The sequence below is a fragment of the Cnephaeus nilssonii genome (genome assembly GCF_951640355.1).
Source record: "Cnephaeus nilssonii genome assembly, chromosome: 19".
NCBI lineage: Eukaryota > Metazoa > Chordata > Mammalia > Chiroptera > Vespertilionidae > Cnephaeus > Cnephaeus nilssonii.
In genome coordinates, this window is record NC_137090.1 from 50958166 (window position 1) to 50977844 (window position 19679).

The 19679-nt window shown below is 52.2% G+C and overlaps 1 protein-coding gene across 1 annotated transcript in view; it reads right to left on the reverse strand.

Moving 5' to 3' along the window:
- Positions 1–3097: 3097 nt before the first annotated feature.
- The window catches only part of MPRIP (myosin phosphatase Rho interacting protein), a gene marked incomplete at its 5' end in the record, with an annotated part of 198347 nt that continues 181765 nt past the window's right edge, over positions 3098–19679 (reverse strand). The window contains 7 exons of the mRNA XM_079799122.1: positions 3098–8927; positions 12569–12654; positions 14894–15056; positions 15741–15827; positions 16652–16771; positions 17689–17848; positions 19040–19157. Of these exons, the coding sequence (XP_079655248.1) occupies positions 8856–8927; positions 12569–12654; positions 14894–15056; positions 15741–15827; positions 16652–16771; positions 17689–17848; positions 19040–19157 (806 nt within the window). The 3' untranslated portion in view covers positions 3098–8855. The remainder of the gene's footprint in view (positions 8928–12568; positions 12655–14893; positions 15057–15740; positions 15828–16651; positions 16772–17688; positions 17849–19039; positions 19158–19679) is intronic.

Consider the following 19679-nt stretch of genomic DNA (forward strand, 5'->3'; position numbering starts at 1 on the left):
AAAAGCTTTTGCACAACAAAAGGAACCATCAACAAAACTACAAGAAAGCCCACTGCATGGGAGAACATATTTGCCAATGTTATCACCGATAAAGGTTTAATCTCCAACATTTACAGGGAACTCATACAACTTAATAAAAGGAAGATAAATGAACCAATATAAAAAAAAAGGGCAACGGACCTAAATAGATACTTTTTGAAAGAAGACAGAAGGAAGGCCAAGAGACATATGAAAACATGCTCAAAGTCACTAATTATCCAAGAGATGCAAATCAAAACGACAATGCGGTACCATCTCACACCTGTCAGAATGGCTAGCATCAACAAATCAAACGACAAATGCTGGCGAGGATGCGGAGAAAAAGGAACCCTCATGCACTGCTGGTGGGAATGCAGACTGGTGCAGCCACTGTGGAGAACAGTATGGAGTTTCCTCAAAAAACTGAAAATAGAACTCCCATTTGACCCAGTAATTCCACTCATAGGAATATATCCCAAGAAACTAGAAACACCAATCAGAAAGGATATCTGCACCCCTATGTTCATAGCAGCACAATTTACAATAGCTAAGATTTGGAAACAGCCTAAGTGCCCATCAGCAGATGACTGGATCAGAAAACTGTGGTACATCTACACAATGGAATACTATGCTGCCATAAAAAAGAAGGAATTCTTACCATTTGCAGCAGCATGGATGGAACTGGAGAGCATTATGCTAAGTGAAATAGGCCAGTCAATGAAAGAAAAATACCACATGATCTCACTCATTGTGGATAATAAAGAACATTATAACCTGATGAACAAAAAGATAGCTACAGAGGCAGTAAAGCATTGAACAGACTGTCAAATTACAGTGGGAAGGCTGGGGAGGAGGGGAAAGAGATCAACCAAAGGACTTGTATGCATGCATATAAGCACAACAAATGGACACAAGACACTGGGGAAGTGGGATGAGGGCATGCAACAGGGGTTAGGGGTGGCTGGGGGAAGGTCAATGGGGAAAAAAAAGGAGATATATGTACTACTATATGTAATACTTTAAACAATAAAAAATAAAAACCAGTGACATTATCCAGAATAATAATAATAAAAAAAAGATCCCACATATGAGTGAGATCACATGGTGTTTCTTTCTCTCACTGGCTTATTTCGCTTAGCATAATGCTCTCCAGGTCCCTCCATGCTGTTCCAAAGGATAAGAGTTCATTCCTTTTTATAGCAGCATAGTGTTCCATTGTGTAGATGTACCACAGCCTTTTAATCCACTTGTCTGCTGATGGGCACTTACTCTTTCCAGATTTTGGCTATTGTAAATAACACTGCTATGAACATAGGGGTACATACATTCTTTCTGATTGCTGTTTTAGGATTCTTAGCATATCTTCCCTGAAGTGGGATCACTGGGTCATAAGGCAGTTCCATTTTAAAATTTTTGAGGAAACTCCATACTGTTTTTTTCCACAGTGGCTGCACCAGTCTGCATTCCCACCAGCAGTGCACGAGGGTTCCCTTTTCTCCACATCCTCGCCAGCACTTGTTTGATAGTAGCCATTCTGACAGGTGTGAGGTAATATATCTTTGTAGTTTTAATGTGCATCTCTTTAATGATTAGTGACGTATTAAGCATTTTTTTGTATGTCTATTGCCCATCTGTATGTCCTCTTTGGAGAAGTGTCTATTCAAGTCCTTTGCCCATTTTTAAAAATTGGATTGTTTGTCTTCATGGTGTTGACTTAAAATAGTTCTTTATATATTTTAGAGATTAACCCCTTATCAGATGAGTCACTGGCAGATATGTTCTTCCATATCATGGGCTCCCTTTTTGTTTTGTTGGTTTCTTTGCTGTGCAGAAGCTTTTTAGTTTGTAGTCCCATTTGTTTATTTTTCCATGTATTTCCTTTGCCTTCAGACATATTGGCAAAAATGCTGCTCTGAGAGATGTCTGAGATTTTACCGCCTATGTTTTCTTCTAGGATTTTTATGGTTTTGACGTATATTTGTCTTTTATCCATTTTGAGTTTATTCTTGTGTATGGTGTATATTGGTGGTCTAGTTGCATTTTTTTGCACATACTTGTCCAATTTTCCCAGCACCGTTTATTGAAGAGACTGCTTTTGCTTCATTGTATGCTCGTGCCTCCTTTGTCACATGTCATCATAAAAGCGTGGGTTGATTTCTAGGCTCTCTGTATGCATTCTTGTGCCAGTACCAGGCTGTTTTGATTACAATGGCTTTGTAGTACAGCTTGATATCCAGTATTGTGATCCCTGCAACATGTTATTAATTTTGATAGAATTCAATTTATGTTTTTACTTTTGGTGTCCTATCTAAGAAACCATGGCCTAACCCAAGGTCACAAAGATTTGGTCCTATTTTTCCCCCTAAGAAACTTAGACTCTGAGCTCTTATATTTAGATCAATTTTGAGTTGGTTTTTGTGTATGGTCTGACTTAGGGAGTGTCTAACTCTATTCTTTCACATGTGGATAGCAAGTTGTCCGAGTACCATTTGTTGAAAAAAGTTATTCTTTTTCCAATGAATGTTCTTAGGAACCTTGTTGAAAACCAATTAGTCATAAATGTAAGGGCTTATTTCTGGATACTCACTTCTGTTCCATTGCCAATCCATGTGCACTGTGTCGATTATTGAAACTTTGTAAGTGTTGAAACCCAGTAGCATGAGTGCTCTTTGTTCTTTTCCATCATTGTTTTTGCTTTTTGGATCCTCTTATATTTCCATATGAATCCTAGGACCAGCTGATCAACTTCTGCAAAAGCAGCTGGGATTTTGATAGGGATTATGTTGAATCTGTAGATCGAATTAGGGAGTATTGCCATTCTAATAATAATTTTGTCTTCTAATCCATGAATATGAAATGCCTTTCCATTTATTTAACTCTTTCTTTAATGTTTTGTAGTTTTCAGTGTACAAGTTACACTTGTAATTTCATTTTGATTGTTCATTACTAGTGTATAGAAATACTTTTTTGTGTGTATGAATCTTGTACCCTGAAAACTTGAACATGTGAAATGATTTTTATATGAAATCTAATTTGCACCTGTCTCCATTAAACAAAACCTCATTCACAGCATGCAAAGGGTGATGCAAAAATAGTTTATTATGATATAGTTTATGTAAAGTTAGGTAGTATTTACAAAATAGAAATGACCAGCTGTATCCATAGGAATCTAGCATGTCACACAAAGGAATAAATATTTTGACAAAGTAATACTTCAGTTGTAGTGAAAGTTGATCAGAAACTTTTTTTTTAAGCCTCAAACCAAACCATACAATTTGAATTGTCAAACAGAGCAGCCTCCCTGACCAGGCTCTCCTCTTCCGACCCGACAGCCCGACCGGCGCTGCCCCTGAGGGCGCTGCCCCCTCTGAGGTCTCTGGTGGAGCCTCCGTGTGTGTGGTCACCTGGCTGCTTAGCCCCCGCCCTCTTCCGCATGTGCCTTTAGTCGGTGGACATGATCATTTAGCGTCAGCACAGAAATTAAACACCAGTTAAAATTACACAACTTTGTTCTTTAAACATGTGTCACCTAACTGTTGAAATAATTAGCGGCGACAGAAGTGACTGCTGTGATTTATTTCCAAACTCCTCTTAGCAGAAAAATTATGTACAGTTTTCACTTTGTTCGTATATCAGCTCTCCCAGCAGTTTAGCATAGTGTTTTTGTCTTTAGGAGCTGAATTGAGACATTTACCCTGATAGAAAAATCACTAATTATAATTGTTCAGAACAATTTTATAAATATTATTTAGGAAAACCATATGAATTCTTATCACTTAACCTGTTTGAATCCTAATAAAAAGTCAGTAGATATGTTGTAAATACTAAAGGTAAATCCTAAAATCCATTTTAATTGAAGTTTTGTGATATAAACATAACACAATAATTTAGTGTTCTTCTTAATCTATTCCTAGCTTTCTATAAAATAAAACTGAAATATGGGATATAACTAGTTGTAAAGGGGGAAAGAGCAAAGGGCGTGGGAACCGTGAAGGCAGCAGGCGGGCTGGTGTCTGGTGGTCCCTCGCTGTGCACTCACATCCACCCGGCAGGGCCCTGCAGACTGCAACTGGAGCCCAGCTGTTGTTTACCGGAGACTTCCAACATTCTCCTGCATGGGACCATCCGATTCCTAAGTGTTGTGTGACTATGTTCCCTGACCTATTTGACAGATGTGCACTACAAAATACCAGCATTACGGTTTGTACCCTTCTAGCACCCCAAGGGCTGGGAAAACCCAGGGTCCCCCTTGCTGTGTGCAGGGCCCAAGGCCAGGGCCGTCTCCCTGCAAGTCTGAAGTTACTGCGTAGAGGGATCTGGTCAGGATGGAGCTACCATGCTCTTTATTCTCTTGATTTTCCTCCAGGGTTTTAAATAGCTATACCAAGAACAATTATTACAGAGTGTGTTTTTTTAAAATGAAAAACAATGTTTGGGTGTAGGGTTATCATTATTGTAGATATTGTATACGGCCTTTAAAACCACCTGTTCAATGACCACAGCGTTGGGAAAGTCATTGAAAACACTTCCTCTTAATGTCGGGTGGGGTTCAATGCTGTCCGAAGTTGTTCTTGCTCTTCAAGTGTGATGTTGCTTAATTGTTTACAGACATCCCTTTTTGTCACCAAAATCCCTATAGTAACTTCTGATTAGTATTTACACTGCTTGCTCTGAATAATGTACAGGTTATTTTGAAGACAAATACAGCTGCTTTAAAACAAGGAAACGGGAGCCACACTGAGCTTAGGTCATCACACAGTCCTGCCTGAGCACCTACAGGAGAGGGGCTCGATGGCCCCCACGGGGTGGTCGTGTTGAGCTATTACTTCTGCTTTCTGTTGCAAGACTTCAGAGAAGGCAGGCCTCTGACTTTATAGAGAAGCAAGAAGACGTGAAACTTAGGCTCTCAAAAGGGCAAGAGAAACTTTTCCTATGAGAGAAACTTTTTATGTATAATACTACATACTTCCATCTTCTTTGTAAAACTTTGAAAATACTTAAAATTCCCTTCTCCTTCCTTTGGTGATAAAGGGGTGTCACTGAACCCTGTTTTTTGAAATTGTGTCTATAAAGGGAAATGTTAAATTCTAGGGCTCCTAGGACAACGATGAACAAATTTTATTTTCAGGAAAAATAAATGTTGATGGGTTGCATTCTTTTCACTGTAACTGAAAACAGCTTTGAATCCCTGAAGAACTGGCTTAGACTCAGACACACTGGAAAGGGAGTGGTGGAGGATGTGGTTAGCCATGAAGGCATCACGCAGGCATCAGCAGGTAGGGAACAGAAAGGCCGACCGGTCGCTACACCACCCCGAAATCAGGCCACAGGCCCTACTGTAAGCTGCGAGGCCGAAGAGACCTGGGCTTTAGGAACCAGTGTTACCAGCAATGAGGGAGAAAAACCTTTCCCCAGGAGCAGCACACTGCCTGCCAGAACACACCTGGGTGCCCGCGGCGACCGGGCACCCCTGGTCACTTGCAGCTGAGAAAGGCCACGGTGGCGCCCAGCCTCCAGGCGCTCGAGGCAGGGCTGGCCTGTGCGCTTCGCCCTCGGGATGAGTTCAGCACAGGCTTGCTATCGGGGCCACCTGGCAGCAGGGAGGCCAGGCAGAAGCCTCTGCGGTGGGAGAGGGTATTAGAAAGGCATCTCCGTGCAAAGTGCTTTCCGGGCCAATTGTGTCCTGGCCTTCCTTGTCAGATTTTCTTTCAGGCAGACTCAGAATCACAACTGTGTTTTTAAAAAACTGCAGCCCCTCTTCCTGTGTGGCCTGTGCCGGCCCGTGCCCACATGTTGGGTCAGTGAGCGGTGACTGGGTCTGGATGCTGTGGTGCGACAGCTTCCACGTCACCAGCCAGAGCCTGGGCCCTTCCTGGTTCTCCTTGCTTCCCCCTGGGTGGACTCCTAAGGAGGGGCCTCTGACCTTAGCTCTTGACAGACCCACAGGTTCCCACGTGGCCGCTGCCAGTCACTCCAGGACTGCCACCACTTCATTCCTGCCGCCTTGGTGCCCAAGCTCCGTTTCCGGTGGCAGAGCGCTCTCTGCCGCCTCAGCCCCACCGCTGCCAGGGGGCTGCCGGCACCCGGCGCCCGGCAGCACGCAGGCCAGGCCTGAAGGGCCCGCTGCACGTGCTCCTGTAGTGAACGTGAGCGTTCGCACAACTGTCTGTTACAGTCACACTTCTCCCACTGACGAGCTTGTCACAGCGTGCTCACTCGTGCTCGCAGACCACAGGTGAGGGTGCACGTGAACAGGAGAAGAGTTACCGCCGTGAGGAGCTGGCCCATGGTCCCGTTTTCCTTCCTGGGAAAGGGGACACTCGCACTGCTTGCTTCGTGCTGGGATCAGAAGCCCAGAGCAGCGGGCTCCCGACCCCCTACTGCCCCTCCCACAGCCCCTGCAGGCGGCCTGCCTCCACGCTGCTGCTCTTCCCTCAGCGGTTAGGTGGCTGACCTCTTCCTGGGGGTTGGTGCCTGCAGGGAGCACATGGAGCCGGCGGCAGGGCCCGGGGACACGCAGGCCGGAGTGACGCCGCTGTGTTCCGTCCTGCGTGCTCTCCAGCCGGAGAGCAGGCCCGAGCAGCAGGAGGTGAGACCGGGCTCGGCCTGACCCAGTTGTCACTGTGGACGGACACTCAGCGAGGCCAAGACAGCTCGCGCGCTCTGTGGGAGGATGCAGCGGGACCAGCCCGTGTTGAAGGAGCCCGCTTCTCGGCCAGCTGAGCATGCCCAGCCTGAGTTCTGGTAATCCCAGCTCGGCCCATGCCCAGAAGAGCAAGTGGGTGAGCAGGAAGGTCCCTTACAGAGGCTGCAGGACCAGAGGTCTTCCCTGGCCTCTGCCTTCGACTCCCAAATGCTGCACTCAACACGTTGGCTTCCCAGGGTTCCCGAGACCTAACCTTAAGGGACGAGTACAGTGACTGCTCTTGGACCTCTTCCAAAGCACCGCAGATTTCAGACCCTCCCAGCGCAGCCTGGAGGCAGGTGGAGCTGGACTCCATGCGGGACCTGCCCAGAACCTCGGGCGAGTTCTCCGAAGGCAGGCCACGAAGCACAGTGCCCAGCCAGCCTGCAGAGCCAGGCTGAGGGTCCCGTCACTCTGCCCTAGAGGATGTCCCCATAGTTCTGTGCACGCCAGGAATCCTGCACGTGACACACAAAGTCACGATCCTTTATAGAAACACCGTGAGTCTGCGTGCCAAGGGGCGTCGGCCAGTATGATTAGGAAAGAGAGCTGGTGGAGCAGGGACCCAGCCTCATAAGAGAGTTCTCTTACTTTTAAAAACATGGAAGCGACAGGTTTGGGTTAAGACTTAAAACTGGAGAGCAGGGCAGACTCATGCCAGCAGAGAGCATGAGTCTATCCTGCGAGAAGACAGCACACGAGGGCTCCTGCCGGGCCTTCTCAGGACTCTTCCCAGATGACCTTGTTCACGCATTTAATCTAGAAACTGAGCAAGATGATCTCTACAATTTATCCCCAAAGCCTCTGTGCACCCAGAGACCATCAGCCCAGCTCGAGCATTAAGAGAGCGAAAGCAGGCTCTTGGCATCCGATCCCGGGCCGTGAGGCAGCGCCCCGCCCCACCCCAGCGCCCCACCTTGCTCCTAAGGCAGCGGTGGTCCCACCTGGTTTTATACTCCTCCTCTTAGGGTTAATGGTCTTCATGGGTCTATAACAGAAACTCCAATTTACGATCTTTTCAAGAAGTGCTGTACAGCAGCGGGCACCAACCAGTGGTCCGCGGGCCACGGGGGGTCCGGGAGGCACGAAAGGTTGGCGACCGCTGCTGTCGAGTGTTTTGTGGTAGTTAAAAAGGTCTTCCTCAACTTGTTGCAAAAGCGGAACTATTAGTATAGGTTTGCTTTAGGCTCTCTAAATGCTAAAAGGGAACTCTTCAGACCTTAGATTAATTAAATTAGAGTTAAGAATACAAAATGGGCAATTTTCATCTGATTTTGACATCCTCTGCACTTTCTTCCTGACTTAACATAGGGGTCTTCTCTTAGCCTTTTCCAAAGCAATGTGAGGTTTGTTTTCAGAGGGAATTCATCATCATTTGCCACTGCAGTCTGAAACCCCAGGCCACAGGTCCACAGCCAACTAGTATGGAAAGACAGGGTGACTGGTGACCCAGGAAAGAGTGAGCGTAGGAAGGAATGAGAGGGTGGGGTTTTGTGCCAGATTTAATAAAAAACAGACAAAACCAGGAAAAGCTGTTCCGACATTTTCAAGGTTGTGAAAAGTTTACCACAAACACCTGGGCTGTGGTTCTGAGCTGCATCAGTGGGACAGACCCAAAATGCTGACCTCCTCCCAAGCTCAAAGGTGGGGCCCAGGCCACTCCGCACCTGCTGCCCCGCTCTCCTGCAGGTCAACGAGCTGTCGGCTGCGATCCAGGCCCAACCACACCCAGTGCCGTCCCCCCCAAGCGACCCGTGTGCAGCAGGCGGGCCAGCGCAGTGCGCTCAGCTCACGAGGCAGAGCTAGCTTATCTGTGGGCTGCCGGGCCTTAATACTGACAGGAGGGAGGGAGGCGGGCCACCGTGGGAAGGATTCCAACACAGAGCCAGCTGAAGCAGACCGCCCTCTCCGCCCCCTCGGCTTACTGTAGATCACCATGGAAACAAGCTTGGATAAAGACAACAGGAAGTTCCATCAACACAGCAGGGGATGGCGTGAGCAACCCATAAACCTGTCTCTCATGCATCCATACCCACAGTTAACAATGACAATAACAATAATAATAAAAAATAAAGGTACAGACGGAAAGTAGCATTTGGGTTGTGCAGCCACAAGCTGGGAAGGGTGTGTGTTCAAACTGAACGGGACACAGTCAGTCTTTCTTCAAGTCCCTGGATTCAAAGAGCTTCAGGCGTTCCTGCACCGTCAGGCCTTCCTTCAGACTCTGGGTGGAGAGCAGGAGAAAACAGTTAAACGCAGACCCCGTGCTGGTGCAGCTGCAGCACAGGCAGGGGAGGGTGGGGAGGGCTCCTCAGAGATTAGTGGGCATGCTAAGGAGAGCCCGTCTCCTGTGAGATGGTGTTATCTGGATGAGAAAGGAAAAAAATCAGAAAAACAAGTCCATGAGCATAGAAGATGAATTCCGAGCTGAGGGCTCTTTAGAGAAGCAGCAATCAGACCGGTTCAGCCAGGAAAAGATGGTGCCAAGAACTAGAAAACCACCTGTCTCCACCCTTCTCCCGACCGTGAACCTGCCCACGTCTCCCACGCCTCCTGCGAGGACGGCCAGAGCCCTGAGCACCAGGCGGAGCAGCTCCTCGCCCTCCCTCAGGGGAACCCCGCTGCATCTCCTCTCCTGGGGTGGGGAACATGTCACCATAGCTCCTAAGGTTTTCCAACGTAAAACCAATCTTCTTCTGTGGGACCCCGGGGAAGTGTCCATCTGTGTGGCCTGATGTGAGTGACACTGCTCTTGGCGGCTCTTCCCGAAGATTTAATTTCTGGATGAGGACAAGGATGGAGTTCCAGCCCTGGCGAGGATGGGCTGGGCTCCTTAGCTGCCGTCTGGTCTCCACTCACCCTCAGACCCAGAGTGCCCGTTTCCCCGCTCCCGGGCGGGAGGCGACCAGAGCCCAGGCCTCACGAGACACGAGCCCCAGGTGGCCCGGCGAGGCGCAGGGAGCGCACCGGCTGCAGCCAGAGCTGGGGCGCGGGTCCGGGGCCTGGAGAGCCCGGCCTGAGGCTTCAGAGCAGGTGTGGTGAGAATCTGGGGCCCAGCTTCCTCCAGAGTTTGAGGGAGTGGGTGGGCCCTGCTGTCCCCTCAGTTTCGCCCAGAACAGCTCTTGCTGTACCCTGTGGAGGTGTGTGTGTGTGTAAATGAATAAATTCTCTTTCAAACAAAGGGTGCGGCTGCTGACCTTTCTGAACTCACTGCCCAGGTGGGCCTCTGCGTAAGCAGTTGGCTGGGTCCCTGAAGCTGGCCCCTGAGCAGGGCAGAGGGTGAGGACGACCCACATCCCACCCCACCGGGCTTCCCACTCTCGAGTCTCTTCTCCCAAGTTAGGAGCCGCTGTGCACAGAGCCGGTCTCAGGGCGGCACTGTGCCCGCCACACAGCTCTGCCCCAGCTGGGACTTTCCCGAGGCAGCCGTGTTGCGACAGGAAGGCAGGGAGCAGCGGCGTGACGGGCAGCCTGAGGCTACAACAGGCCCCAGGCCATGCACCGTGCACACTCCAGCTGTTAAAGGTACATCCCAACCCGAGGAAGGCCCTTGGGGTGCACCTGGCTCCCTTGGGGCTCATTCCTCCCACAGGGCCAATCCTCTGCGGGACACTCCCATGACCCCACGCTGACACCACCAGATGGTCTCCACGAGGCCCCGGGGACACGCTTTCTAGCTGCAATCCCAGAAAAGCTGGGCTGTTCTTAAGCAACAAGCTTGCTTTGACTTGATGGTGCTGAGACTGTCTACACTTCTGTGTGAGGGATGAGGTAGAAACAGCATAAATGAAAGATATAAATCCACACACGGCAGATCCTGTGTCAAAAGCACCAGTGACAGGTGGGAGTTTCTAGATCACGTCATTCCCGTGGAGGTAGGGTCTGGGACCACAGGAGTCCTCGAGGACACCTCCACAGCCCCTCCCCTCTCGGGCAGCAGGACTGCCTCCACACCAGGGCCTGCTCCCTATTCTGAAAACACGGCCGCGCGCCCTGGGGGCTCAGACGGGCTCTGGGAGCCCTAACAGCTGGCTCCTGGCCAGCCTGACAGGTTCCCAGTGTGCCCTGCTTCAAAGTCCTTGTGGACAAAGGCCTTGTCAGTGATTTTCTGGCCTTTTGTCCAGAGCCCAGGGGTTCCCCCACCGACCCACCCTGACAGGCGGGCACAGGGCAGCACGCTTCCCCAGAAGGGCCTGGCAGAAGCTTGTCACCCGTTGTTGACAGGCGTGGGGGGACCTAGCAGCTGCAGTTAAGCTTCAAATGAGTAGAATCTTCAGTAAGAAAACCATAAACCAAAGAACAAGTTTTCCTTTTGCTAAAAAATATTTTTCATGTTTAAATAAAAAAGCCCAAACTAAGTTTTCAATTAAGCCTAAACTGTATTTGGTCACATGACTGTAGAAGAATAGAGAAAAGCAAAAGGAGTCTAAAATACGTGGGTTTTCCAAAGCTTTTCCTAGGAGCAGCCTCTCCCCGCCTGGCGGGCCTCAGCCAGCAGAGGCGCTCCGGCTGCAGGACTGGGCCTGCGGCCACACCGGTCCCCATGAACCCGGCCCGGACAGGTCCTCCTGCAGCCCGTGCCCTCCTCACCCGGGAGTAAGAGGCCACACCAGCCAAGCCGCTGAGCACACTCCAGACTAGAGCGAGGGACATGTGCCCTCCTGTGAAGACCGGGTGCCAGACTGGGTCCCACTGGCCCGGTCATTTCCAAGCAGCCTGCTGCCTCCAGTCTCCCCACTCCCTTCCGTACAGCACTGTCTTTAACGGAACCCAGGGAACAGCTTTTGCTTTGCTAGAAAGTGTGCTGGTAGAGCACCCCAGTAACACGCGTTCCTCCTGCTCTACTGAGCTGGGTCCCTGCTCCACCTGCGATCTGCTCCCCGCACACCCCACCTGGGCCGTCTCGGCCTGGCCGTACGCCGGAGGGGGCTCTGCAGCGCTGGGAGACTGCGTGGCAGTGGCTTCTGGGCAAGAGGGTTCTCCAGAGAGTGGGGAGCGCAGAGCATTCAACATGCATGCTGACCGGCGCGAGCCCCCCACGGTGTTGGCTCTGTGGGCCGCTCGCCACACTGGGAGGGGAGCTCCCCAGTGCTGGGGTCAACTCTCTTATGAGGCTGTAGTGCCAGTCAACTCCCAGAACAGGTCAGAGACACGCCCTGGGGCTGCGTCTGTGCTCGCTGTGGCAGCAGGAATAATAAAGGCACAGGAACAGGAGCTTGCTATGGAGGTGTGAGCCGTGCATGCAGGCAGCGCCCGCGCAGGGCGGCGGGCGGGTGGATGCTGAGAGGTGGTTTACCTACATGACAAGGGACCTGGAAGCGGGCTCGTTTCAGTTATCCCATGAGACCTGCTCAATTACGGACTGTCAGAGGAAAGAGCAAACAGTAAGACACACTCAGTAAATCCCCAATGCCACAGCTCAACGCCCACCCTGCCCGCCCTGCCCTGGAGAGGCGCACGGGGCAGGGAATGGATGCTGGGGATTGGCACTATGAGGCTGAGGGGAGGGTGCAGGTGGCTTCCTTTCTCCAAGGCAGGCAGCGTCGGCACTAAAGTAGGGTGTGCGACACACTGCAGACAGCTGGGGCCGCACCCGGAGGGACAGGTGAGATCTGGCCCTGGAGGTCCCAGGTGGGATTCACTCCCAGCCCCGGCCCTCCCACGGCCGCTATAGGAGCTGGTTCCACTGCCGCACACAGGGGGCCCGAAGCCCGAAGCCACAGAACTGGCCCAGCAGGGCCATCCTGGGGGCTAGGCACGCTCTGGGACCGGGGACGCCCTGCTGCCGCCTGGAGTGGGCTTGGACTCCTGCTCCTCTTCCCAGCGTCTTTAGTCTCACACACCCAGGCTGGGTCCCAGACTCACCTTGGACCTGATGTTTCTGAGTTGCCGACTGACAGAGGATCTGTCCTTTTTCAAGAAGTCAGGGTTGCTTTTAGATTTCATTATATCTGAAGGAACAAGTAGACCCATTACTTTGTTTTCTAGAGCCCTCTGGAACCAGACTAGAGCTTTAAACATTTCCCAGGCTGAGCCCTAGCTGGTCTAGCCCAGTGGATAGAGCGTCGGCCTGCAGACTGAAGGGTCCTGGGTTCGATTCCGGTCAAGGACATGTACCTTGGTTGCAGGCTACCCCTGGCCCCAGGCCCATGCAGGAGGCAACCAGTTGATGTGTTTCTCTCACATCAGTGTTTCTCTGTTTTCCCCTCTTTCTTCCACTCTCTAAAATGGAAAAATATCAAGTGAGGATTAAAAAAAAATTTTCCCAGCATGGGCCTGACTGCAGGCGAAGCCATGCTGTGTGGGGTGGGCCGGCACGCCGTACTCTGGAGCGCCCCTGACCCACAGAGCAGACCAACAGTCCCCATTAGTCATTTATGCCGCCTCTCCTCTGAGATCCCAGGTCCAACGCCTTCTCATAAGCCACCCCTCCAAGACAACCACCACTGACAGTCTGGTGTACTGTTCTTTAGGTTTCTTGAAAATGACGACTTAGGCCCTGGCCAGTGTTGCTCAGAGGTTAGAGCGTCAGCCCACACTCCGAAGGGTCACAGGTTTAATTCCTGGTCAATGGCATGTACCTGGGTTGCAGTTCAATCCTGGCCCTCGTTGGGTTACATGCAGGAGACTACCAATCGATGTATGAGTAAGTCTGTTCGGGCCCTTTAAGAAGAATACTCGGGACTTTAGCAGCCTCCATCTCACTCAGCCACCATCCCCACTGGTTTTCAAGGCTGGAAGGTATGAGGACTTCTCTTTCTAGCACTGGAACCCTGGGTTGGGGAGCCTGGAGGGGCTGGGACCCCTCACTCCTCAGGGGCACCTGCAAAACTGAGATGTCCCTTCCGATATTGAACCGCCATAAGTGGGTGTGGGTCCTGCCCCTTCTGCACCTCCGCCCTTCCTACCAGTCTCAATATGGCGTCCTTCTATCTTTATTTGCAGGGCTTCTGTTCAGTTAGGTCGTAGGCGGTTCTGAATAATGGCTGTTCTGTAGTTTAATTGTGATTTGGATGTGGTTGTGGGGAGGGAAGTCCGCATTCACCTATGCCACCATCTTGACAGAAGCTCCTTTACCTGATCTCTTTTAAGAACTGCATTGCATTTCTTTTTTCTTTTTTTAAAATATATTTTTTTATTGATTTCAGAGAGGAAGGGAGAGGGGAGAGAGAGAGATAGAAACATCAATGATGAGAGAGAATCATGGATCGGCTGCCTCCTGCACGCCCCCCACTGGGGATTGAGCCCGCAACCCAGGCCTGCACCCTTGGCTGGAATTGAACCTGGGACCCTGCAGTCCGCAGGCTGATGCTCTATCCACTGAGCCAAGCTGGCCAGGGCATGCATTGCATTTCATTGTGTTGTGATGTCATGGTGGAAAGAACCCTGTTTGATGACGAGAGAGGACAGTTGCGGTGGAATCAGTGTTTGCTCCTGTGCACCGTGCTAACTGCCTTGCTGGCACATGCCTGTGCACTGGTTTCCTTTAGAAGTTCAACTGGGAGGTCACAGCATACACACACTCTTCCCAGTTCTAAGTCGTCTTCTCTGTCTCCTGGCACCTGGGGCTCCCTGAGCAGCAGCCACTGAGACCATTGCTTCACCTACCCAGAGTCAGCCTACAGTTGAGTTTAAATTGTGCTGCATATCGCTTCACTGCCTTCCAGAAAGTGCTGCCTTACCCTCCCCGAAGCAATGCAAGCGACTTCTCTCCACCCACCCATCAATGCTGCCGCACCGGGAATGCTGGGCAGATGAGAGAAAAGTTAAATTCCTTGGATATCAGGGAGCTAGGACATCTTTTCAGAGGGAGCGCCCTCCCTGGCTTCTCCCCCATGGCCTTCTGCAGGTTTCATGGTAAAACTCCAGGATCACGCAATTAGGGAGAGCCTCTCCCACCAAACATTGCGTTCCTTAGGAAAATGGAAAACACACCACGTCGTCACAATAAAAGGAAACCCGTGTGGCTGGCCTCAGCGCGGTCAGCATGGTGCCTGCCACATGCCCCTCCAGAAGCTTCCACCCCGCACCGGCCAGCCCGAGACCAGCACCTCAGGCTGCTCTTTGCAGGAAATAGAAGTCTAAAATCAGAAAAACGAAAACCAATTCTCTGCTTTGACTTAAGTCCCAGCAGCTCTATGAACAAAGCCCCCAAGTTACGCGTCGCCGCCCAGAGCGGGAAGAGCTCACCGTATCCCGCCACGGGGGTGCTCTCGGGGGACTTGTCGCCCAGTGCTTCCGTGGCGGTTTTCAGCTGCTCCTTCAGCCTGCTGATGTCGCAGTCGGCCTTGGCCCGCGCGATGCTGAGCTCCGTGTAGATGTCCTTGTACTTGTCACTGGCGTACTTCTTATCCTTGAGAAGAACAGGACAGAGCACACGGTGCTGACCACCAGGCCAGGGTCTGTTTCGCCGGGGCTGGAACACTTCTGGGGACTGACTGAGGAATGTCATTGGCAGAGGAGGCGGCAGGTGGACCCTGCCTGGTTTTCCAAAGGCAGAAACTAGACACAAACCAAAACAGGCAGGGCCGAGACTCTGAACACAGCACAGCGTCCCCGGGGGCTGCTGTGGGTGCAGGCATGGTGCAGGCTGGCGCAACCTAACCCCCAAGGACCACCCTACAACTTCAGCCTGAAGCACCCCCTGCTCCCCCTGTCTTAGATTTCCTAAGGGATCCTGGCATCTCTTCTGATCCCAAGAATGCCCTGGAGGAGACTGGCAGCTGACCCAACTCTCACTGCCCAGGATGACATCTCTCTTGGGTCTCACCGTCCCACAAAGCACTAAGAAGGCAGGGAGGACAAGCACACAGCACCACCGGGTGGGCTCCTCATTTTTACGGTGCTCGCATGAAGGCTGGTTTTTAAGAGAACTCGAGTATCAAACCACATTCCTCATGAAAATAAAATCTATTCTAGAACAGCCTAAGATACCTGCTGAGCATAGGGACCTCTGTGAGACCCGCGTCCCTCCCCCTCCCCCACCCCCGCCTCCAGCCCATGCTGCAGATCCAGCCCTTCGGCGGTGTGCCCATACCCGCAATGCTGTCTGTAGCTCATCCTTGAGAGAGCTGATCTCCTGTTTTAGGTACTGTATTTCTGACTCCTTGACTCGCAGTAAGACCTAGAATGAGAGGGCAATTAGGGACTGACATTCAGGAGCAAGAGGACTTCCATAGTCTTGAAAGCAAAGACTGAAAGTTGAGCAGAGAACTCCCCTCCACACACTGAGGAGTAGACAAATTTCTTCTCATTCTCACCAATTTGCAATTGAAAATGCCAGCAAATAAAGTTTAAACACTGATAACATACAGAAATAGAAGAAAAGAACTGCTGCAACCCCTACACCTGTGCCCCTCTTCCTCAGCCCGGGGCCACTGCGGTTCCGGGCCTGAGCCTGTGAGGGTCCGTGCAGGGCGCTGCTGGAACTTGCTGAATGCACTCTGCCTCTTCCACATCACTGAGTGGGAGATATTCCCATGATGAAATTTTAATTGAATGGGAAGAAATCTAAGTGCTTTCATAAAAGGATGTCTCATACATGAAAACCAATCATTCTAGCTTAAGATGAATCTACCTGACCCTGAATAATAGTTTTACAGAGTCTCAAGCAGCTACAGTGCTCACATGGTTATTAAATGTTTCACTTCAGGTGGTCACTGTTTGAGGTGTGGGAGAAACAGAGGGGAGGAGGGTAGTTGAGTGAAGATGGGGTTAAAGGCCCCCTGGTCTCTCCAGGGGTCCCCTCTTCTCCCCTGGGTCCCATGCTGTCTGGAAGCTGTTTTCTCCTGCTGTCCTGGGTGATTGGGGTCTTTCCATGTCCGCTCCCTCCTGCTGCCCCCGGACTCACCCCTGTAACGACTCTAAGCTATGGCCACTCCTTGGTCCCCCCTCTTGGGGCTTCTGCAGTTCGGAGCTGGGCACAGAGGGAGCGGCTCGGAGCGGTACCTCTAACTCATAGGCGTCCTTGCCCTGCGTGAGAGGCGAGCCAGCAGCCTCCCCACCAGCGTCCCCCGTCAGCAGTGTCCGCAGCCGGGCGATCTCCGCAGCCAGGCGGTTGTTCAGCTCCTGGGGGACAGCGACAACAAAGCAAGGGCGCTCAGCAGAGATCCTTGGGGGCTGCATCACACCGCACAACCCACAGAGGCTCTTTCCTCACGACACCAGGCAGCAGGAGCAGTGCCGGGCGCCGGCTGCCTGTCAGCGAATACGTGCAGTGGGACAGCCTGCAGCTCCCGTCCTGGCACAGCTGTGAGCGTGGGCTCTGAGTGTCTGACAGAGCGGTGCAGGCAGGGTTTCCTGACCCTGAACACCTTTTTATCACCGTAAGCAGTGCCACTCTGCTTCATGGCTGTCCCATTTGAGTTTCTACAAGATGAGATCCTCCTGCTCGTTTTCTGACTAAGTGAAACCAGCCCAGCTGGAGTGCCCTCCCAAGGTGGCCACGGGCCTGTGGAGGCCTTGAGCCTGAACCAGGCCAACATGTGGCTGCTCAGTGCCCGGGGAGGTGAGTGGTGGGTCAGGAGGACGGAGCCCCAATTTGGTCCTCACAGAGCTTCTGTCACACTTAACCCACCTCGAGCCTGTCCGTTAGCCAGGATTTTAAATGCACCCCAATTTTCTGAGAAGCAGGCACATTTTGAGAATACTCTGACAAAAATAAATGTGAGCAGTGTATGGTCTTGACTGGGAGACATTTAAACACAAGTCTGAGCCTTGGGGATGGGAGACCCAGACAGGGTGCGATAACCCTGCCAGGCCCTGCCCAGCGACGACAAAGCAGAAATTCAGGACGCTCAGGAGGAGAACCTGAGACACAGAGGCGAGCCAGCAGCCCCCCACCAGCTTCCTGTGAGCACAGTCCACATGTCAGCAGCAGTTCCTGCAGCGGATGGCACAGCTCCCCTCCGGCAGTGAGCGTCCCCCCACACGCTGGAGAGGCCTGGCTCCCAACTCGAACCTGGGCTCCCTCGGCTGTGGCTCACCTGATTGTGGGCGTTGAGCTCCTGGTTCTCGCGCTGGCACTGCCGCAGGGCCTGCCGCTCGGCCTCCAGCGCCTGGGCCAGGTGGGCGTTCTCCAGGCACTTCTGTGAGTACTGCTCCGAGAGCACCTCCAGCTCCCGCTGCACCGACTGCAGCTCCTCCCTGTGGAGAGGCACCCTCACTCCTCTGCCCGCCCCGCCGCCCCGGCTCCTCAGGCCCCGGTCCCCGCTGTGAAGCTCGAGGGACGACGGGACAACAGAGGACAGGCCCTGCGCATCCTGTTGTCCCAGAAAGTCTGCACCCAGCTGAGTAAGAGAAAACTTCACAAGTACTTGAGGTTCACAGAAATCTATTCTGTGTCCTTCTCCGGTCCTCTTTCAAATAACCCAACAGCCCACAGACAACACTTCTCTTGTGGAGGAGGACAAAGCTCCTTTACTCAGATCCTACTTCTGAGAAGGCAGGTTTGTACTGTTTTCAGCACTAACTGTGGAGGCAATCTGTGCCTCAGAACCCAGGACCAGGTCTACTGACCCATCAAAACCAAAGCCTCGCCGTGTTACTCCCGTCCCCGGGGACTCCTCGGGAGGGGCTCCATCTCCCACTGGTGGCACAAGGGGGAGCCTCAGGGCCAGCTGCCCAGCCCGGCAGACCTCTCTAGCCCAGAGGATGACCGCAGTCCACAGGGCACGACCCCTCAGCCCGGCCTGACTGCCCTGAGCCCCTGAGCGGGAGCCTGGAAGAGGCAGGGGCCCTGATTCCTTTACATCACAAAGATCCTGGCAAGGCCAGCTCTGCGGGGCTCACAGCACCCATTCAAGGCTCCAAGTGGGTCAGCTCCACGGGAAAACCGAGCAGCTCCGCTGCCGCATGCGTGCCCCCAGCCTGGTGCTCAGGCCGAGGGCCCAGCACACGCTCTGGGAAGTGCAGGGAGTGTGCGCGAGGCCCCAGGCCCCAGACCAGACTCCGTCCCCCTCGCTCCTCAGGCAGCAGCAGCTGATGGAGAGAGTACATTCTGGGGACGGCCTGAGGTCAGTCTGGAAAAGTGGCTAATCGTGCTAAAATTTCCTTCGCTACACCGTATTCTTTAGATTTTGGTCATTAGTTTCTATGTGTTTGTGTTTTAGTGACAGGACACCCACAGGGGCCACAAGGGTCAGTGGCTTGCTGACCCTCACTGGCACTTAGCCCAGCGCCTCTGGAGAACAGGCTCTGAGCTGCCCTCAGTGCCAGGGCCTCCACCAATGCCACCTCAGGCCTGTATCTGTGTGGCTCCCACGAACACACAGGAAAGGCACCGGTTCCCACCGGAAGGGCTATCCCCACCCTCCCGAGGGCGGGAAGCCGACTTACAGATACTGCCGCCGCAGGGCCTCGATGTCCGAGTTGATGCTGCTGATCTGGGACCGCTGGCTCTTCTCCAACTCACGCTCCATCTCCTCCCGGTGGGCGTTCTTCATGGCTTCGATGGCTGCAGGAAGGACACAGGCGTCAGCACTGGGCTGGTGGCCAGGGAGACCGATATGGCAGCTCCCCACAGCTAACGCTTCCCCATCGGCAGGCGGGCTGGCCTCTCCCAAAGCCCATTCTCAGGGTGGATGCAGGTTCATTTGTTCTTCTGATGTTAAATGAGCACCAAACTGATTAAATATATGTTAATTCAAGCATCAGTTTGCAACCCAAGCATGCTTCCAGGCCAGTATATTTCTTCCTGGGCACTAGAATAACAGACCACCGTAAAGCACAATGACATAAAGAGGGGCGACTTGAACCAAGGGCACTGTGATTTCTCAGAAAGAGCTCACAGGCTCTGTGACAAAGCTCTTTGCCAGGTAGAAGCTACAAACTCTTTGTACTCTGATGTTACAGGCAACTTTGGGCAGAGGTCAAAAGGCCCTAATGGGACTGATGAAGCTGGGATAGCCGCTCACATGTAACTGGACGTGTTGGTGGTCAAAGAGAGCTGGAGGCCTGGCTCTAGGCTTGTAAGATC